The sequence below is a fragment of the Amblyomma mixtum genome, chromosome 2, assembly GCF_055824585.1.
Source record: "Amblyomma mixtum isolate Tamu chromosome 2, ASM5582458v1, whole genome shotgun sequence".
Taxonomy (NCBI): domain Eukaryota; kingdom Metazoa; phylum Arthropoda; class Arachnida; order Ixodida; family Ixodidae; genus Amblyomma; species Amblyomma mixtum.
In genome coordinates, this window is record NC_143013.1 from 65,629,266 (window position 1) to 65,648,505 (window position 19,240).

The window sequence follows — 19,240 nt, forward strand, 5'->3', positions numbered from 1 at the left end:
GGTTTGAAACAGCTACCTGTCGGGGCCGTCGCGCATGGTTTAACTGCGGCGCCACTGTGCCAGAAGAGGTATAAGGATTCTCCGTGATCCCTAAATGATAACTAGAGAATGATCAAGTCCGCATATATGGGCATGTAGAAAGAACACCAGGGACGAAAGAGTACTTGCCCGGGAGCGATTTATAATGTATCGAATTATGCTTTTAAGAGTTGGCTAAGCGTTATGTGATAGTAAAAGAAAGAACAGTTTCCTCGGCGTCAGCGAAATGATACGCAAAGACGTGGGTGAAGAAACGCAAAGCTTAAGTGTCCCTCAAATTTTTGTTTGCGATATTTTACCTGCTGGTTTCCTTTTTTTCTGCAAGTTGCAGGGTTTGCTGCAGGCTGGTTCACATATAGTCTAACAGCATGGACTGGCTGGCACTGGTGGGGAGCCTGTTGTGTGCATCGCTGCTCTACCTGGTGCTCCAGCGATGGCTTCAGGGTGGCAAAGCGCCCCCTGGTGTCCGACTTCCCCCGGGTCCTCCTGGCTATCCTATCGTAGGACACCTGCAGTTCGCCTACAAGGACTTCCACTGCAACCAGGCCATAAAGTGGGCACGGCAGTACGGACCCGTCTACAGGCAAGCGTTGACAAGCATTTCGGCTGCTTTCCTGGAACGCATGTCAGGACTGTGGATCATAATCATCATCATCAGCCTGACTACGTCCACTGCAGGGCGAAGGCCTCCCCCATGACTCTCACATTAACCCTGTCCTTTGCCAGCTGCGGCCACCTTATCCACGCATACATCTTAATCTCATCCACCCGGCTAACTTTCTCCCTGCCCCTTCTACGCTTACCTTCTCTTCGTATCCACTCCGCTACCCTTAACGACGATCGACTTGGTTGTCTTTGCACTATATGCCCTGCGCAAGCCCATTTCTTTTTGATTTAGACTAAGATGTCGTCAACCGGCATTTGTTCCCTGACCCACTCTGTCTTCTTCCTGTATCTTAACGTTACATCTACCATTTTCCTTCCATAGCTCTCTGCATTATCCTCAATTAGGTAGAACTCCTTGCGTTAGCAATGTATGTCAGTCTAGTAAGGCAAGCCGATCAGAAGGACAAGCGAAGCGCTGCTCACTGAAGAATTCCTTCCAAACTTATCTCAGTCAGTCACATCAACTGACTGAAGATACATAATAAAAGAAACCCCCAGAGGAGCAAATTCTACTTGAGCGTGGATGTGAGCGCTTGGTTTAATTAAACCCATGGAGCTTTACTAAACCTGTTCCTAGTAAAGGGTCCCCGCTTCCGGAATCTGCGCTTGCCAGGCTGACTTTATTTCAGCACAGCGTCTGCTTGGCTGGCACTACTGACTTTCCCTTTCATCCCTTGACGTGCAGTAACTAAGTGATTTAGTTAGTCGTTTATGACAGAGATTGTACAAGAAAAACTAGCCACGCTGTATGCGCAATGTCTTCTGACCTCGAGCTTACCAGACGCTCGGAAGAACGATAACACCATCTTGATCCATAAGAAAGGCGACGTCAAGGACTTGAAAAATCACCGCTCGATCAGCTTGCTGTTCATTGCGTCTAAGGTATTGACTAAATTATTCGCTAATAGAGTCAGGGCAGCCTCAGATCTCAATCAGCCAAATGTTCAGGTGGCTTTCGTAAGGGATACTCGACAATATACCGCATTCGTTAAGGTGATAAAGAATTGCGCAGAATATAACACACCCCTATATATAGCCCTGATATATAATGAGAAAGGATTTGACTAAGTCGAAACCATATCGGTCTTGCAGGCATTGCGGAATCATGGTGTTGAATAGTCTTACGCAAAAATACTGGAAGATATCTATAACAGCGGAACATATGCCATAGACCTTCATAATGTCCTAACAAATTCTCATAAGTAAGGGTGTCAGGCAGGAAGACACGATCTCGTCAATGATATTCATCACCTGTTTACAGGAAGCATTTAGAGGCCTGGATTGAGAATAGTTGGAGGCACGAGTTCATGGAAAATACCTTAGTAATCTTCGATTCGCTGATCACATTGCCTTTGTCACTCAACAGTAAAGCATGATCAGTGAGGCAGAGAAGCAAAACAGAACACTGGGTCTAAAAGTTAATGTGAAGGAAACCTAAATAATGTTCAGCAGTCTCGCAAGGAGACAGCAGTTCATAATTGCTAGCGAGGCGAAGTGGTTCGAGAATACGTCTACTCAGGAAAGAAAGTGACTGCAGAGCCGGGTCACGAGAGGTAAATCACTACAATAGGAATGGGGTGGATCGCATTTGGCCGGTTCTCTGAGATCATGAACGGCAGTTTACCGATATTATTAATACCCTTAACAGAGAAGTATATGACAGCTGTATCTCATCGGTACTCCTCTATGGGTCTGAAACGTGGCGCCTAACGAAAGGGATTCAATGTAAATTGAGGAGAAAGCAGCGACCTGTGGACAGGAATATGATAGGCGCAATGTTAAGGGACTGGAAGAGAGCAGAGTGGGTCAGAGAACAAACGCAGGTTATTGGCATTCTAGCCGAAATTGAGAAGAAATCGCCTGTCTAGGGCATGTAATGCGGAGGCTAAATAATCGATGGTCTCTAAGGATAAAGAACTAGATACCAAGATAAAGAAAACGTCGCAGGGGGGCGGCAGAAAGTTAGTTGGGCTGAAAAGAAAAAGTATACTGCGTGGAAAAAGTGGACATAGGACAGGGTTAATTGATGAAGTACGCGTGATGCCTTTGTCCTGCAATGGACATCGTGAGGCTGGTGATGACGCTGACAGTAGGCTGTTCACTTTTTACTTTACTTGGTTTATTCCAAGAACAAGAAAAAATATAACTGTAAGTTAGGAGGGGAGCAAGAGGCCGAAAATTTGCAGTCTCTTCTTTGGACCTCCCCGCTCGTTCTGTCCTTTTCCTTTGGCCCTCCAGAAGGAGGTGCTTGCTTGCCTCGATCTTTTGGCTTCAATGAGTCCTGCCTTCCGCGAGGAAGCGCTGCCGGCCATAAATAAGCCAGAGGTGCATTGGTGTTGTCTTGTGAACCGTACTTAAGAAAATGACATTCAAAGAAAACCACAGGATAAGCACCTAAAGAAAACGAAGAAAACAGCACGTGCTTGCAGTGAGAGTAAGTCGGTGCTGTTAATGAGTCACAATACTCCTGCCTGAACGCAAAAAGTTTCCTGGCATTTTGTGCAACATGCTACTTATAAAAGCCGTATCAAGTGACCAGTTTATCACTATATTTCAGTGGGGAAGGAGAGATAGGGCTTAGCCCTCTGTCTTTTTGCTCTTTTGCTTCCGTCCTAACTTTCATAAAAACTAGCGTGTCTCTACTTTCCCTGCAGGATCAGCACTGGCCCAACGGAGATGGTGATTCTCAGTGATTTCCAGGCCATAAAGAAGTTCCTCACAAAGAGGGAGGTTTTGTGCCGACCCAGAAATTGGCTCTTCAAGGGAGAACTCTATGGAGGTGAGACGCTACACTCTGTTCGTTGCGTGTCGAAGTTGCTTAATTTATCCAGCATTGCTTATGTGCAACTCGCTGTCGCACCCTTAATTGACTTTCCGTCAGTCAGAACAGCCAACTCTACTGTCACGCAAGAAAATAAGCACACCTTTTAAAGTGACTCGTGTTCGCTGACGTGCATCATGAAACGCAGTGGTCTGTGTGAGAATATATACGCTTAAAAGCTCGTATACAGTGCTCTTGAATACGGAGTGCACGGAGTGCAGTGATTTACGCACTGTGGAATTTCAGCCATGGTACCATACCCGCCAGTTTGTCATCAACCGAAACCCACAGCGAGGGTTGCTTAGCACAGAGAAAATTTGACTTATGTGCTGTAACATCGCATTGTTCTGCTGAAAAGTTTTTATCGAAAGGCCAGTTATAAGCTCTCCAACAAGTTTGAAGCACGCTTACAAACTGATTATTGATGAAAAGTTACAGCCCACAACCGGCAGCACTAACTGGTCTTTAATAATACCATTAACTACATATCCTACAAAATATGGACAAGCGTCCCTGGGGCATCAGAGCTCGCAGCTTAGTTGAAAAACGGTAACTGAAAGTATTTTAAATTTTTTTTCATGGGCAGAGAAAAGCAAAAAGCTGGCTAGTCTCCCGTGAACTTAGAAACATGTGGAAAGTGGAAAGTGCGGCAGCGTATGTGGATATATTAAGCCTGGCTAGTCTACAGGCCGAAGCGACGATAATATCGCCAACATATGAGCTAATTTTTCAACATCTACTGACTAGGCGTGGCGACGCTGAACGGAGAAGTGTGGGAACACAACCGGAGGTTCTGCCTTCACGTCCTGCGCAACCTCGGGTTTGGAAAGACATCCATGGAAGAGCACATCAAGGCAAGTAGCTCGCTTACAGGCCTAGGCCATGCAATGCCTAAACTAAAGACACACTCTGAAGCGTGCCGCAATAGCACATAGCAGCAAGGCTTGACTTGGGCTGACGCACTTCCTGAGAGCTAATTGGCAAAGTAAAATTAGTACTGCAGTGCCTCTTACGCTTCATCCTTGCAGTATTGTTTCGTAATTGTACGTTTGAAACGATTACTAAAGTCTGCTGCTGCCGACCCTTGATTCAAGACCTCCCTTGGCATCACGTGGCGATGCGCTGCCAGATGCATGGGTGACCCCGCAGTGTACGGCTGCCGATCACTGTAGTAGCCTGAAATCGACATATCAGTGAACTCATCGCATAGTCCTTGCGGTGCGCGGGAGGCTTTCTGTGTACCCATCTCTCGCTTCCCTCATACGAAAATCGGGCTCGGTCATATATCCGTAAAAATTCCGTAGAAATCGAAGTACCGGTGTAACAGCAGTTACCAAGATAGGCGGCTTACCTCCTCCCTTTCGCAAGAACTGTGTGCTGTGAAAGGCGCAACCATCTGGCGCCCCACTTTCGGAGTAGTAAGTCTATGGAATAAAAGAATGGATGGGAAACGAATGGAAACGAGAGCTTAGCCTTCTTTGCGCCTACGATTTCACAGCGAAAACTGTTTTAGGTTTGGTTTAACCATTTAGTGAAGAATTTCACAATGATATATACCTTTATACAAGGTCGTGACGGCAATCTACACCGGCGATCTCGAGGAGCGTGGAAAGGAGGAAAGTCGAGCGCCAGACTTGCCCGCGCGAGGATTGACGTGGTGGAGCCAATCCGCATCGCGGAAAAGTAGGTGGTCACTGGGGACGCACGCTTAGCTCGGCTCGCACTCGACGTCTGGAGTAACAGCAAACAGGATGAAAGAACTCGCTTGTGATCCTGATGTCGTCATTTTTAGAGCGCAAGCTGCTTTAGCATTTAGAGTAGCATTCCTTGCGGCAATTTACTATGTTATGGAGAGCCTGCAACGAGGAAAGCTCGCCGGAGAATTCCCACGCAGCTGTTGCCCTGCGTTTGTAGCATGTTGTAGCGGTCGGTCCGCTGGTGTTTACCAATCGGTTTGCCATAAAATCTTTACAGAATAAAGAAAGTGCGGCGTTGGAGCGACGACTGCTTCTGCATTGTGAATCTCAGTGAGCGTATATGTTTAAGCGTGAACTTCGTGAAGCTGCAGGGAGCGCGATCGAACCAAACACCACAAGGTGATGAGGGCCGAGTATGCGCTTGAGCGTAAAGATGTCAAAACGGTCCTTTAACACGACCAATCACATTCGCCTGTGAGGCGCAAAAACGGGCGTGTGAGACGCCAAACCGTGCTTTCGCCTGTGAAACGCCAAAGCCAGCCTGCAACTTTAGGCCTTCAGGCCGCTAATGCCAATTACGTTTTGCTGATTAATGCGCTAAGCCAGCAAGATTAGCGATACTAATGATATTTTTTGCTGTTTCTCTCTGGCTGTCTTTTCAAGATATATGGTCCTATATATCTATCCTACATCCATCATTGCCGCACGTCTGCTGACCCAATGTTACTTCTTCAAGCGTACTGCACTTCAGCACCTAAGACGTTTTGCCCTCCGCATTCCCATCCACCCACTTCATGCGTAATCGCCAACTTTTGCGATAGCGAGCAGCATTGTTGCTTGTGAGGCAGCGATGCCACGTGCTGACTCAGCAGCCACAAATCAAGAGGTAGCTCGCACCTCACGCTGCGCTCATAAAGTTGGTACCCTTCGGATCGCCGGTGCAGATTTTGTCGTGCCCTACTTCGCCGCGGGCAAGTTAGAGACAGATCTGGTAGGTCTCTGTGCTTTAGCACAAACACAGGCAACGGAGACAGAAGCGTTTCTGCGGCTGCGTCAGTCAAATTCACGTTTCTGCAATATGAAAATATGGTAATAAGGACGACTCCAGAAAGTATTCCTTAACAAAAAAGAACGGCGCGTAAACAGGGGGCACAAACAAGACGCATAACAGCGCCCCAAAACTTCCAGTGTTATACACCATGAGGGCGGGCGAAGTATACTGAGCAAATCACAGGCCCGACAAGAAAAAAACACAAACAAACGTAGGGATTGTTTGCAGCGTACTCCATAATCAAACAAAGAAATATCTTTAGGGAGCAGGCCCAACGACGGATACTCACGCATGTGTTGCTACTGATTTTATTATTACAATGACTGATGATAACAATTAGGCAGAAAAAGGCTTCTCAACCAACACTTTTTTCTTGTGTTGCCCACAGAAAAGGCCTTGTGGTCGGCACTAGCAGCGATCTAGCATGAAGGTCAACCGGATTGAATCAGAAGGCACTCAGTTTAAAGACCCCTTTGAAATTTTTAGTAAAGTGGGCGATGTCATAGCCAACAATCTCTAATATAATAGAAAGCATCGCTTATGATCTCAGTTCTTCGAGAATAGCATGGTCGCGCTGCCCAGCTTACAACCAATAGCTTCCCTTACGTAAAGGAGGCAAAATTACTGAACACGTCAGCAATATGGCACGAGATATCATGCACAGACCGATGGACAGACGAACGCACAAATGGATGGGGACTGATTGATTTGTTTACTTACTGGTCCACACACATACATCGTATGCGTTGGGAACCCATCTTACTATCTCTCGTGCCACAGGACGAGTGCTGCAGCATAGTGGAGAAGGTGAAAGAAGCGAAAGGAGCTCCCATCGCCTTCCAGAACTACCTGCTCACGAGCACCTCGAACAACATATCGGCGCTCGTCTACGGCCGCCGCTACCCGTACGAGCACCCACGCCGTCGTTTCTTGGACAGCATGCTCAGCGACCTGTTCGCAGCCATCCGCACCGGCAGCCTGGTGGAGTTCGTGCCTCCCTCTCTGGTAGACTTCGTCTCCAAGCTGCCTTCCACTCGCCAGACTGCCATTGTCACCAAGCTCTTGGAGTTCATCGATGACACGATGTGAGCGCTTCAGTTTTGAAAACCTCACGTGATTGCGCTTAGTGCAGGAAGCGGCAGTGTATATCGTTGCTATGGCGTTGTGTTACTGATCACGCGGTTGCACTTTCGATCCAAGACACCCGCGGCCGTATTTCGGTGGAAGGTAAGTGAAAAAACTTTCGTGTACTACTCCGGGGCACCATAGAAACTGAGGTTGACTTAAATTACTTTCTAGCCCTCCACTACGGTGTACCTCAGCCCACAGGGGCGAGTAAAAAGCCAAGCAAAGCTTATTAAAAGCATCAAGTATAGCTACATACGCCCTTCCATTTCCTTACGTGATACCTTTCAGGAAAAGTGGCCGTGTATTTCATGGCGACGAATGGGTTTTTAATGAAATTTTGCCTCCAGAAGCAGCACTTTGGCCTAAAGGTAAGCCGTACTGCCGCACTCGGGGAGAGCAGAAATAGTGCTGACAGGCCATAATTACAATTTCACAAAATTTTACAAAAAAAGATGTAGGAACGTTCGAGTACGACAGCGATGAAATAGTTCATAGTTCGCCCGGTTTTTCACTCGTTTGTCGACACCGATTGTCTGGTGCAGCGAGAGATCTCTACCTTTGTGCGCCACTCTCCGAAGACAGTCTGCGAACCCTCTCGACGCAGTGCCTTGCCGGCATCATTTTAGGCGCCTCTTGTCGCACTTGTGCTTATGGACTGTTGTGTGTACCTGAAATGCGGGAGGGAAGGAGGATGAGCGGCGGGGGGGGGGGGGGGGGGAGGTAATATGCGGGATGCGGGATCCTTTCTCTAAATTCAGCTGCTTACGTCCTTTCACCCAAAAAGGTAGCACGCTCATAAAAGAGTGTGGGCATGGTTAAGGCCACTGTTTACTCGCGATAAATCAGACCGCTGTGATAGCAGAATAAAGGTTTTTCTTGATTCATGTGTATTTTACATTAGTTGGAGAGAAGTAGGAGGCGACGAATGGCGAGAGGGGCACCTTGGTCGCCACTCAGAGCCAACGGGTGAGGAGAGTGGAGAGGGGTTGTGTCGCACTTTGATTGCTGGATTGGAGCTGGAGAGTGGACGCGGAGTACTGCGTGGAACACGGTGTTTGGCCAACTGGATCGCGCACCCACTCGCACAATTTGAACCGGTCTGCTGCAGCGGCAGCTTCCTTGGAACACTAATGCTAACGCATAGTTTGCCGCATGCATCGCAGTGATCATCTGAACCTTTTTTTTTTTTGTATCGAAACTGTAGATGTAGGATATGTATACTTTGCTGGAAAGCGCTTAACTCACTCGAAGGTGAAACCGAGGGTACGGAGAAGGGTGCCAAAATTGTTCTCCCGCAGGCGGTACTTGTGGCGAAATAATTCAGTTCTGCCTTTCTTTAAAATAGTATTTTTTAATGTGAACGGCGAACGGTGAAGACATGCACCTCCTTCTACTTTTTTTCATGTGGTCATCCGTATTTTCTTTTGATTTTATTTCAGAAAACAGATTGACGAGCACAAAGCGACTTTAGACGAGCATTATAACCGAGACTTCATTGATGGATACCTCAGGACAATCGAAGAGAACAAGAATGACCCTGGTTCATATTTTCAACGTAGGTACTTGTTCCTAGCTACCGCTTCTTCGTCTTTCAGAACACAAGAACCCTTCTGAGCAAGAATTTGAATGCTTGTCATATAAGCGTGCAAAGAACGGATTATTTTAAAAAGGTAACTATGCAACGAGAATTAGACGGGACGAAATAAGAACAGGCTCAAACGAAACGCTGATTAGCAATGATAACTGACCTTCAAAAGCGCCCATATATGCTCAGGGGCCGGAAAATAGCAATAAAATGTCAAACACAGGTGAAAATTATGATCGTGGAAATAATGATTCACTCACATTCGAGATACGGCAGCTACTTTCATTGGAGCGCTATCGACCGAACACTAATACAACCTTCTCCTCTCAATGAACACAAGCGCTTAAAAAATTTCCCTTGCCCTTCGATTCTGATATTTCTTGAAAACTGCATAAAAATCGAACAGGTATGTATTCACGTTTCTCTCTTTTTTCGCACTAAAGAGTGTGGTATGAGGACAGACAGGACTGCGCCTCTCTTCTTCTTTCTACGTCCTCGTCCGTTGCCCTGGTCGTTAACATAATCAATCAACTAGCTCGCATATCAACTTTTGCTATATGCTTTCCGTGGGCTCGTTTCAGCGAATCGGCTGCTTCTCTTTATCAATTCATCTAGTTGCTTTTGCTCTGAGTAACCCTCCTAAAACCATGTGCATGAAACTGCATAGTTAACAGCGCTGGCTGTCTCAGCTTCGTTACCAGGTATTTGCGTAGTCATCCGTGTACAAGCGCTGCCACGGGCCTCGAGATTTCCTTAGTCGTTGTCGATTCGAGCGCCCTTGCTCATGATCATATGACCTCGCCGTGACCACCGCGAGGCGTGAGTCCGTGCCTCGAACCTCCTGCTAACTTGGTCGTTACCTGGTGAGACATGTAGTCTCAACAACACGCCGCCAAATGCCTTGAAACGTCTCTCAATAAGAAAACAGCTTGCAAGTACTGAATAGTTCGGCATCCTGCGCGCGTGCGCAGTAGCGACCGCAGCAGCTATTACAAAGCCGCCAGTAGCGAAGGGGCACGTCAACCGCTTTGCGGAAAGCCCATGGTCGGAACGCTGCACGTATGCGGGATGAAGCGACAAACTTGCGACAGGCTGAACAAAGGACGGATGTGCCTGGAAAGCTGCTCGCAAACGAACTGTACAAGATCCTGAAGTCCATGGCTTTTATGCGCTTTCCTTGTGGCTTTTTTTATAATTTCCGCATTATGCAAAGGAAGTCAAACGGAGCCCACGTTAAATCTGACCTTACCACGTATGTTGTCCGCATGGTCTGTATAGTCTCCTTGTGCCTGGTGTGATCTCCAAGTTAGCCGTACATGAATCACTGACTTATGAATGTCGTCGTAAGGAACGTTTTAAAAAGAAAGGGTGTGGATAGTGCCTTTCACTAGTTTATATAAAAAAATGAGGCGGAACTCAGAGAATTGGTGTCATTGCATCGATGTGGTCGTAGTAACGGGGTTGATTACCACCGCAGCCCGGCACCTTGTCGGCAACCTTCTGAGCTTCTTCATTGCCGGATCCAACACCGTGGCCGTGACGCTGCAGTGGCACGTTCTGAATTTCGCCGACAAGCCGGACACGGTGCAAGCGAGGATTCGGCAGGAGATCGACGACGTGGTGGGCAGGGAGCGACAGCCCGCGTGGGAGGACAGGAACAAGATGCCCTACACGATGGCCTGCATCTGGGAGATGTACCGCTGGAAGACCGTCTCCCCGCTCGGTGTGCCCAGGAGGTAGGCTAAGAGAGACTTCGGCGGAGTTCGTGACCGCCTGAGACCCCTAACTGCACAGTGCCTCTTCGACCGCCTGTAAAAGGCGTCCTGTAGGATCCGCTTGTAGCAACATGTCTAACATTTTCGGAAAAAAATTTGTAAATTAGAAAATTGTATGATACTGCCATAAAAATATTGAAGCTAATAGTCCGTTCTTCTGATATGCAGAGAAATCTTTCTTTTAAAGTGCTTCCATCGATCGCATCGAACAGTTAGGACACTGCCGTATAAAATCAATAGACATGTTGGGGAGGAGGGATAACCGCAAACTTGACAGGACTGAAGATCGAGAAGAGGACAGGACGAGCGATCTTCAGTCCTGTCAAGTTTGCGGTTATCCCTCCTCCCCAACATGTCTGACCAACTGGCCCAAAGCTTCCCCTTGTTAAAATCAATAGAGAACGCTTTCGACGATAGCAAAAACGTTAATAGAAAAAAAAATACAAGACTGCCGCCGGGTGATCGGTGGATATAAGGATTGTTAGAGTGAAATGTTTCATTATATGGAAAAACTGCCTTCATAAACGGTTTCCCGTTCATATGCTTTTGTCCAGAATTGTTGTTGTTTGCAGGCCTCGTTATGGTTTATCCCTATTGTGTTTAAATGCCAATACATCCAAGTTTTTGCGGCGTCCTGTAGGAAAAGGCGTCCTGCAGGAACAACATAAAGTAACTGCAGGACTCGTTATGGTTCATTCCTAAAAAGTGTGTTTAGATAGCAGTACATGAATAGCAGCGTGAAGTACTGAATACAGGCGGCAATTCAAGTTCTCTGCTACTCTTATTCTCGAGCGTTCACCACAAGAGACATCTACATCATCCCCCATGCTTTGCTAAAAAATTTGATTAATTAATAGCAGCTTGACGACTTTGATCATTTTCCTGTATATTTCTGCCTCCCTTTACGATAACAGCGCAGGCGAGGACACGTTTTTCGACGAGTACTTCATTCCGAAGGGCACCACAGTGTCGCCTAATGTCTGGGCGGTGCACAACGACCCAACCCTGTGGAAGGAGCCGTCCAAGTTCGACCCGAGCCGCTTCTTGAGGGAGGACGGCTCCCTGGTACAGCCGAAGCCCGAGTACCTCATTCCCTTCTCCATCGGTAAGAGAAGCCCCTATCCAGGATGTACTCAATTCCCTCTCAAACATATGTGAAACAACCTATGTTGAGACTGCACACTATCTGCCGCACTTGCTTTGCGTTAAGGATTGTTCAGAGCCTTCGATGAGACCTTCCTCACAAATCATAGCTAGGAAGAAGGTGCACAGTAGATCCATCTGCGTGAGTTGCGTCAAAGAAAGGTCGCAGCGGCAGCTTAGGAGTCTGCAAGCGTAGCAATGATTAATAACAACAGAGCGGTAATTTCCTTTCTGTCTATGAAGCAGGCCGGTTTGTGCCAATCTTGGTTTCTTGAAATAATTTAGTTGATGTGCCCTGCTGAAATCTCCTTGAGTAGACAAGGGAACTGAAAACAAAAAGAAGCGCAAAAGGGCCGGCAACATATATAGCGATAAAAATTAAGCTTTACGGATTTTCTAAAACTTTGCTCTAAGAGGTATGTTAAAGGCACCTGTATTGTGCGGCTAGCGAGCAACAAAGTTAGATGATAATTGCCGACATCGGGTGCCTAATTAGCTAAAATTGATTAATGAACTATTTAGTGGCTGGACGCCACCGGCATGCTTATATTGGAAACAAAGAGAAAGTCGTATTACTATCCAATTAAATTTTGTTCAATTCTCCCAATGCGCTTGTGCTCGGAGATTTTGGCGCCCAAGTCTTCAGCTCGATCTGCGAAACTCTGCATGCAAGGCGCTGACGATTGGTCTCCCAACGCTATAGTGGGGCCGGTGAAGCTGATAATTACTTCTCTTTCAATTCAAGCTGTCGAAATGGAAGAAACGCCAGACCAACGGCTGCGTGAAACTAGGTAGGAGATTAGCGTCGAATGCCTCCGCCTAGCACGCGTAATTACTCGAAATCAACGGATACTTTGGAGGCAAATATCTCGGAGCACGCACTCTCCAGAAGAATTTTACGTAATGGAGTAGGCTATGAATACCACCGCCTCTGTTTCCAACATAAACATTCACGTTAGCTCCAGTGGCTAAAAGGTTCACTAACAAAAGTGAAGAAATTAAGTGCCTGACGGCGACAATCATGAACTGCTGACAGTGGCAGTTATTACACATTCCGATCACGGTGGCAATTATTATCTACCTTGTGTTCTCCTTCTCGCGTAACTTGTGTGGAGAGGAGGATGTCACAACTTATTGCGTAATTTTAAGAAATCTGTGAAGCCTAAATTTGTTCACCATGTTCAGCGGTTGGGTGTCGTTTCCTAGTGCCCTGTGCCAAGAAAGTTCATTTACTTGTCTGTCAGTTGATACGTACTAACCTGGTGGGAAACTTTCCATCATAGAGTCCTAGAGTTCTTATCTGCGTCCATTAAACAATCTATCCCGCCTTTTCGATCTCTGCGGGGTGTTTCTACGACTGAAGCAAAATTATAGTTTCACGGGAATGTTTCATTCGCAGGAAAACGTATGTGCCCCGGCGAGATCTTGGCCTCCGTGGAGATCTTCCTGTACATCACTTGCCTCCTTCAAAAGTGCATCATCCTTCCTGATGAAGGAAAGATCCGGGGTCTCGACTCCATCGACATTCCCCTAGCGGAGCTCAACCGCTACAAAGTTAGATTCCTGCCCCGTTAAGCCTACTTGACTTGACTTGAATCATTATGGGATATTCTTGGGGGGGATACTGCTCCCGACGTATGGTGGCCTTGTTCACGGCATCACTCTTGGGGACCAGGGGGGAGGGAAGTGGGAGTTGGGAAGGGTAAGGGGAGGGGGTGGGCCTACTTTTATTCCTAGTCAATCAGCAGGCAGTCGCAACGGCGCAATACCTGCCAGTTAGTTTAAAGGCAACGCTTGTTTATAAGTGAGTAGGACAAAGCTAAGGTTCCTTTGCACATAACCGCCCTCTTTTGAAGCTTGTTCTGTTATTTAAATCATCGGTTAATTCATTTCGGCGTGCACTTCTTGTGATGAATTGAACCGGTGCTGAATTCTTAACTGGTTCTGGCTTAAACATTCTTATATATACTGGTGATTTAACCAGCATAGGCGCCGACTCACCTTTTCTCTGCCTTGTTCGAAATCACCAAAGTCGGATTAGAGAGTGGATTCGTGAATTCGTAATTATATTAGGTCAGATCGTAGGTGGATTTAATAGGATTGAGGGTTGAACCTCGATATATTAACATTAGCACGACGGGAATAATTCAGCCCTTTTCCAAATTTTTTGCTACGATTTTATTGAAAGGATGAATTCTGCGCGGAAGTTATGAGAGGTATGAGAGGTAATTTTAAGCACAAGCCATCGGTGAAGACATAATGTGTAACCCAGCGTTCTCAGGGACGACGCCTTCTGTACATTGCGAGCACTGAGCGTTTGTAATTTGGCACTTCTTCTTTCGATTTTTTCTCTTACGTGCGCCCCACCGCCGGAAGAGTCACCGGCTGGAAACATTATTAGTGAATCCATACGAGGTTATTAAGCTGACCATCTTTCCGCACCAGTCCTCTTCTGCCTCATACCGCGGTCTTAAACATGGTTTCAAAAGGCGGTACCTTTCGTCGCCCAAGGGACGCCCAAAAAAACACCCGTAATAAGGCGTTCCTAAAAATAGTTCTTCAAAACGAAAAGCAAAAGCAATGGAAAAGCAAAAATCCATAGCTTCATTTCATTCATTACCATGCGTAATAAGCAATCACAGTTTTTTAAAACACTGTTTTTCTGCGCTTGTAAATGATTGTAGAAGAGTGTTGGACACTGCTGCTGATCTTGAATAATAAACTTTCCAAATGCCTCTGTCTTCTGTTTCTTGAACGTGCACGAGGTAAGGAATACTTCGATCACTCACTTTGAGCCAATCTCGCTGTATGATTAATCAGATTTGTTTCGCCTCCCATGCGCCTTCCTCGAATAGGTACAAGGGTGACAGAGCGGTGCCAAAGCGCTCCGCTGCTCGCACTTATTTCCATCGCGCTTGTACTTTGGTGGCAACCAAGTGACGCTAGAGCCAGCTTTGATACAATCATTGATCACTCTAGCGTCTTTTTCTTACCATCACCAGAAAGGACTTTGCCATCATGGTACAAGCGCAATGAAAAATGCGAATAGCAGAGCGCGCAGACACGGTGTTCTTCTCATTCTTGAAAGCGCGACGGTACCTTCCTAAGCTTATGTAATCGACACATGCACTCAGAGGGGGTTTTTGCGCATATAGCCCAGAGCGCTGCAGTGGGATTCTTTTCGGCTTTAGCGCTAACTCCAAACTGCTCAGCTCAGGACTCAGCCATGCCTCATCGGTGGAGCGAAGAAAAGTAGTTCTAAGAAAATATTTTTTTGTTTCAAATTGAATTCGATTCCCACGCATGTGTCAGTGAAAGCAATTTGCTCTCGGATGCGCATGGAAAAGACTAGAAAGCACTTTGCTCCTATACTGAGTGGCCGCATCTCTTCTGCTTTATGCGGAGCGCTTTATTTCGTCGTCCTTATTCTTTTATCGTGATCATTTAAATGCAACTCTGAGCGCATGGCGGCTGCAGTGCAAAAGCTTAATCCAAAGTCCAGACAGCCGTCAATGTCACCATGAACAAGTCTAATAACACGACACTTATTGTAAAGGCCAGGCTGACGTTTTGACAAGACCACAGAGGGTGACAAGCTGGCAGACTCGCAGCCCTCAGTGTGTGCGCACACACCGCACACACAAGCACACAAGAATTGTATTATGTAAATATCAAAATCTAATACCATTATTCTCCCCACCTAATGGCATCGGGCCTTCCTTTCTGAATAAATAATTTCATTCATATAAACATTGTACTAGCCCGTTTATGCCACAAGGCCGCTTATAATGTGAGTACAGTTTCCAGAACAGAGAGAAGGACAGAAATCTTCACGCACTTGTAAAATGACTTAAAAGCACTCGCTTTATTTATATCCCCTGGACTACAATGAAGAGCTGGCATGCAACCAGTTCTCAGAAACGCATTCCAGAAGCATTCTATAAGGTGTTCACTAACCACTGTAGGCTTTGTCATAACAGAGGAAATATTTATTTATTTATTTATTTATTTATTTATTTATTTATTTATTTATTTGTTTATTTATTTATAATAAATATATAAAGGTGGGTAGGCGTTTTCCTGACATTTATCCACAAAATGCCCGCCCTTTGCCCCGTTAGGTGTACTGCAGAAGCAGCATTCCTTGAAATCACGAGCAACGAGGTATTAAGTAATGCCGGCGCACCTTTGCATATATGACCCGCATGCGCAGTCTAGCTGTTTACACTCGTTTAAGCCGTCCCACGGTAGTCAGCACAGCCTCTTTCCACCTCCTCTATTTAAAACAGGAGCGCAGGAGAGCTTTCTAAGTGCCCCAGTATTATGCAAATTTACTAAATATACACGCAGGAGTCGAGAACAATCGCTCTTCGCTACTAAGACTGAAATTGTCACGAAAGTACCACGGTAAGACCGAAAGTGCCGCGCCGATTTTTGTGACACTGCCCGTTCCTTTAAAGGTGCAGTGAAGAGGAATCTGAACTCGTCTTTTTGCCGCGGGAACTCAATCTATACTTTCCGAGCATTCTTAGAAACTTCGATTTATTGCCCTGTGTGGCAGATTTTCCTAATTAAATCGAATTAACGTCCGGCTCCCGCTTTTTTTTTTTTGAATTCTCCCTGTACGGTGGGCGGAGTCGACCAACGCGTGGAGTGCCTTTCACCCAGTCCCGTGGCTGCTTGCCGCTCTGCCATCGGCGGAGTAATACGCAGTAATCCGTAGTAGCAAGTAGTCCGCGTGTATTTTTATTTCTGCGGGCTTATTTTGCGGCTATATTATCTACGAATGAAACTATTTATTCATGGAAACCTAAAAAACAAAATAAAGCGAAAGCAAAGCCTCCGCGGAGCTGGCTGAAAGGCACTCCACGCGTTGGTCGACTCCGCCCACCATACCGGAAGAATTCAAAAAATAAAGGCGGAAGCCGGACGTTAATTCGATTTAATTAGGGGAATCGGCCAGACAGAGCAATAATTCGAAGTTTCTGAGAATGCTCGGAACGTGTAGATCGAGTTCCCGCGTCAAAAAGACGAGTTCAGATTCCTCTTCACTGCCCCTTTAAGAATATTGTGCGACAATATTCATAACAAACAATAATTGCGCGCATATGCATGCGCTCACAAATTGAAAGTACCAATGCCAAGATATATACATCAATGCAATGATGTTTCCGCATTCATAAGCTTGAAAACTGGCAAAACGCACTGCAGTCACTTCGGCAGTGGTAGCGGCGGCGTACAGACATTCCGTGACCGAGTTCGTCTATTTTACAGGAGCGCTGCCCGAGCTTTGGAAACGACCGCGGAGCCTACTCATCGGCTACATCGCTGTTCCAAGCGTTCAGAGCAATCGTATTTCAAGTCCTGGCCGGATTCTCCCCTGCTGCCATCTGTCTTCACTGAATTGAGCTTCGTCTGCTGCTTATCGGCTTCATCAGGGGGGCGTTCGTTTTCCAGTGCACTGCAGTCACTTCGGCAGTGGTAGCGGCGGCGTACAGACATTCCGTGACCGAGTTCGTCTATTTTACAGGAGCGCTGCCCGAGCTTTGGAAACGACCGCGGAGCCTACTCATCGGCTACATCGCTGTTCCAAGCGTTCAGAGCAATCGTATTTCAAGTCCTGGCCGGATTCTCCCCTGCTGCCATCTGTCTTCACTGAATTGAGCTTCGTCTGCTGCTTATCGGCTTCATCAGGGGGGCGTTCGTTTTCCAGTGCACTGCAGTCACTTCGGCAGTGGTAGCGGCGGCGTACAGACATTCCGTGACCGAGTTCGTCTATTTTACAGGTTGGTGGGCATTTATACTTATCACTGTTAAGGCTACCTATAGTTTTCGTCTCTGCTGCTGCTGCCGCTGCCATGATACTGTAGTGCGAGTGTCACCTTACTTCGTTGCCTATTGCACTTTATCCTCTGTTGTAGTCCCGAGCAATGCCGGAGAATACTATTTGTATTGCATGTAAAGAGATACTTGATGATGGCGACGAGTGTATCACTTGTGACGAATGTAGTTGCAGTTACCACAATGGAAACTGTTCTGGAGGTTATGTAAAAAGTACAAAGGGGAAAGCCTCCAAGACCACATGGAAGTGTCCGACTTGCATACTTGCCAGAACCAGAGGGGGAAAGTCGAATGAAAAGTCGAAAAATGAACAGGCATGTGAGCACAATGCTGAACTATCGCAAATCAACGCCAAGTTAACTGTTCTCTTGCAGATGAAAGAGAAAGTCGACGCTCTAAGTAGCTTGAAAGAAGTTATAGAAAGTCTTGAACAGTCAGTGCAGATGATGTCAGCCAAGTATGACGAGCTTCTAGAAACGCAAAAACGACACGATACGGAAATACAAAATCTGAACAAACGTCTTGAAGTCGTAGAATCGGTGGGATCTGAGGCTGAGGTGGGTCGATTGAAAAGGCAAATAAATGACCTTGAACAGTATGGACGACGCCAGAATCTTGAGATACATGGTCTGAAATACACTGAGAACGAAAACGTGTTGGCTGTTGTGAACGACCTTGCATTGTCTTTGAGCCTTGAACCGGTCACTGAGAGTGAAATTGAAGGTGTGCACAGACTTCCTCACAGGAAAAATGAGGACAAAACGCCTCCTGTGCTGATCCGCTTTGTCAGCCGGAAAACAAAAGATCAATGGCTAGCAAAAGTAAAGGATCTGAAAGCTAAGCAATCAGACATACGCCTTTTTGACAACCTGACAGCCTTCAACAGGCGACTCTTGTGGCTGGCACGTTCAAAGGCAAAGCAGTGTGGCTACCAGTATACCTGGCAGAGAGGTGGCAAAATATTTGTCAGGAACAGAACCGGAGAGAATGCAATCTGCATTGCTTGCGAAGACGACTTGGTAAACATTCGGTAGCCTTAGGTTTTCACGCGCGCTGATCTTCTGTGGGAAAAAAGAAACCTATCATGACCTATTTTGATATTGATTCTTTCAATAAGTACATGCTGAATTCTGGAAAGTCTCTCAACAATTCTCTCAGTTTTTTTCATTTAAACGCACGAAGCCTGCAAAACAAAATAGATGAAATAGTTGTGTTGCTGTCAACTTTGAGGTTAAAGTGGGATGTATTAGTATTTTCTGAAACTTGGTTTAGCAATGATAATGATGCTCCTAACATTGATAATTATAAATGCGTATCTTTGGCGCGACAACAGAAAAGAGGAGGGGGCTTATCAATTTATTTGAGGAATGAAATCGGCTATCACTGTTTACCTGAATGCTGTGAAATGAATGAAGATGTAGAAGCTTTGTCTTTGTGCTGCGGAAAAATTGTTGTTATAGGTATATACAGACCGCCTTCAGGTTCGGTATCTGC

The 19,240-nt window shown here is 46.3% G+C and overlaps 1 protein-coding gene across 2 annotated transcripts; it reads left to right on the top strand.

Moving 5' to 3' along the window:
* The first annotated feature begins 407 nt into the window (after nt 1-407).
* LOC149359599 (cytochrome P450 2A3-like) lies at nt 408-13,480 on the top strand. Of its 2 annotated transcripts, none has more exons than XM_089569086.1 (8): nt 408-622; nt 3,360-3,484; nt 4,274-4,380; nt 7,055-7,359; nt 8,842-8,961; nt 10,397-10,723; nt 11,677-11,867; nt 13,305-13,480. In XM_089569086.1, exons 1-8 carry the CDS (start codon nt 408-410, stop codon nt 13,478-13,480), a joined length of 1,566 nt encoding a protein of 521 aa, XP_089425212.1. The 2 variants fall into 2 exon arrangements, with proteins under 2 accessions (XP_089425212.1, XP_089425213.1); XM_089569087.1 differs by having other exon boundaries at nt 8,842-8,957; nt 10,465-10,723.
* Nucleotides 13,481-19,240: the final 5,760 nt, after the last annotated feature.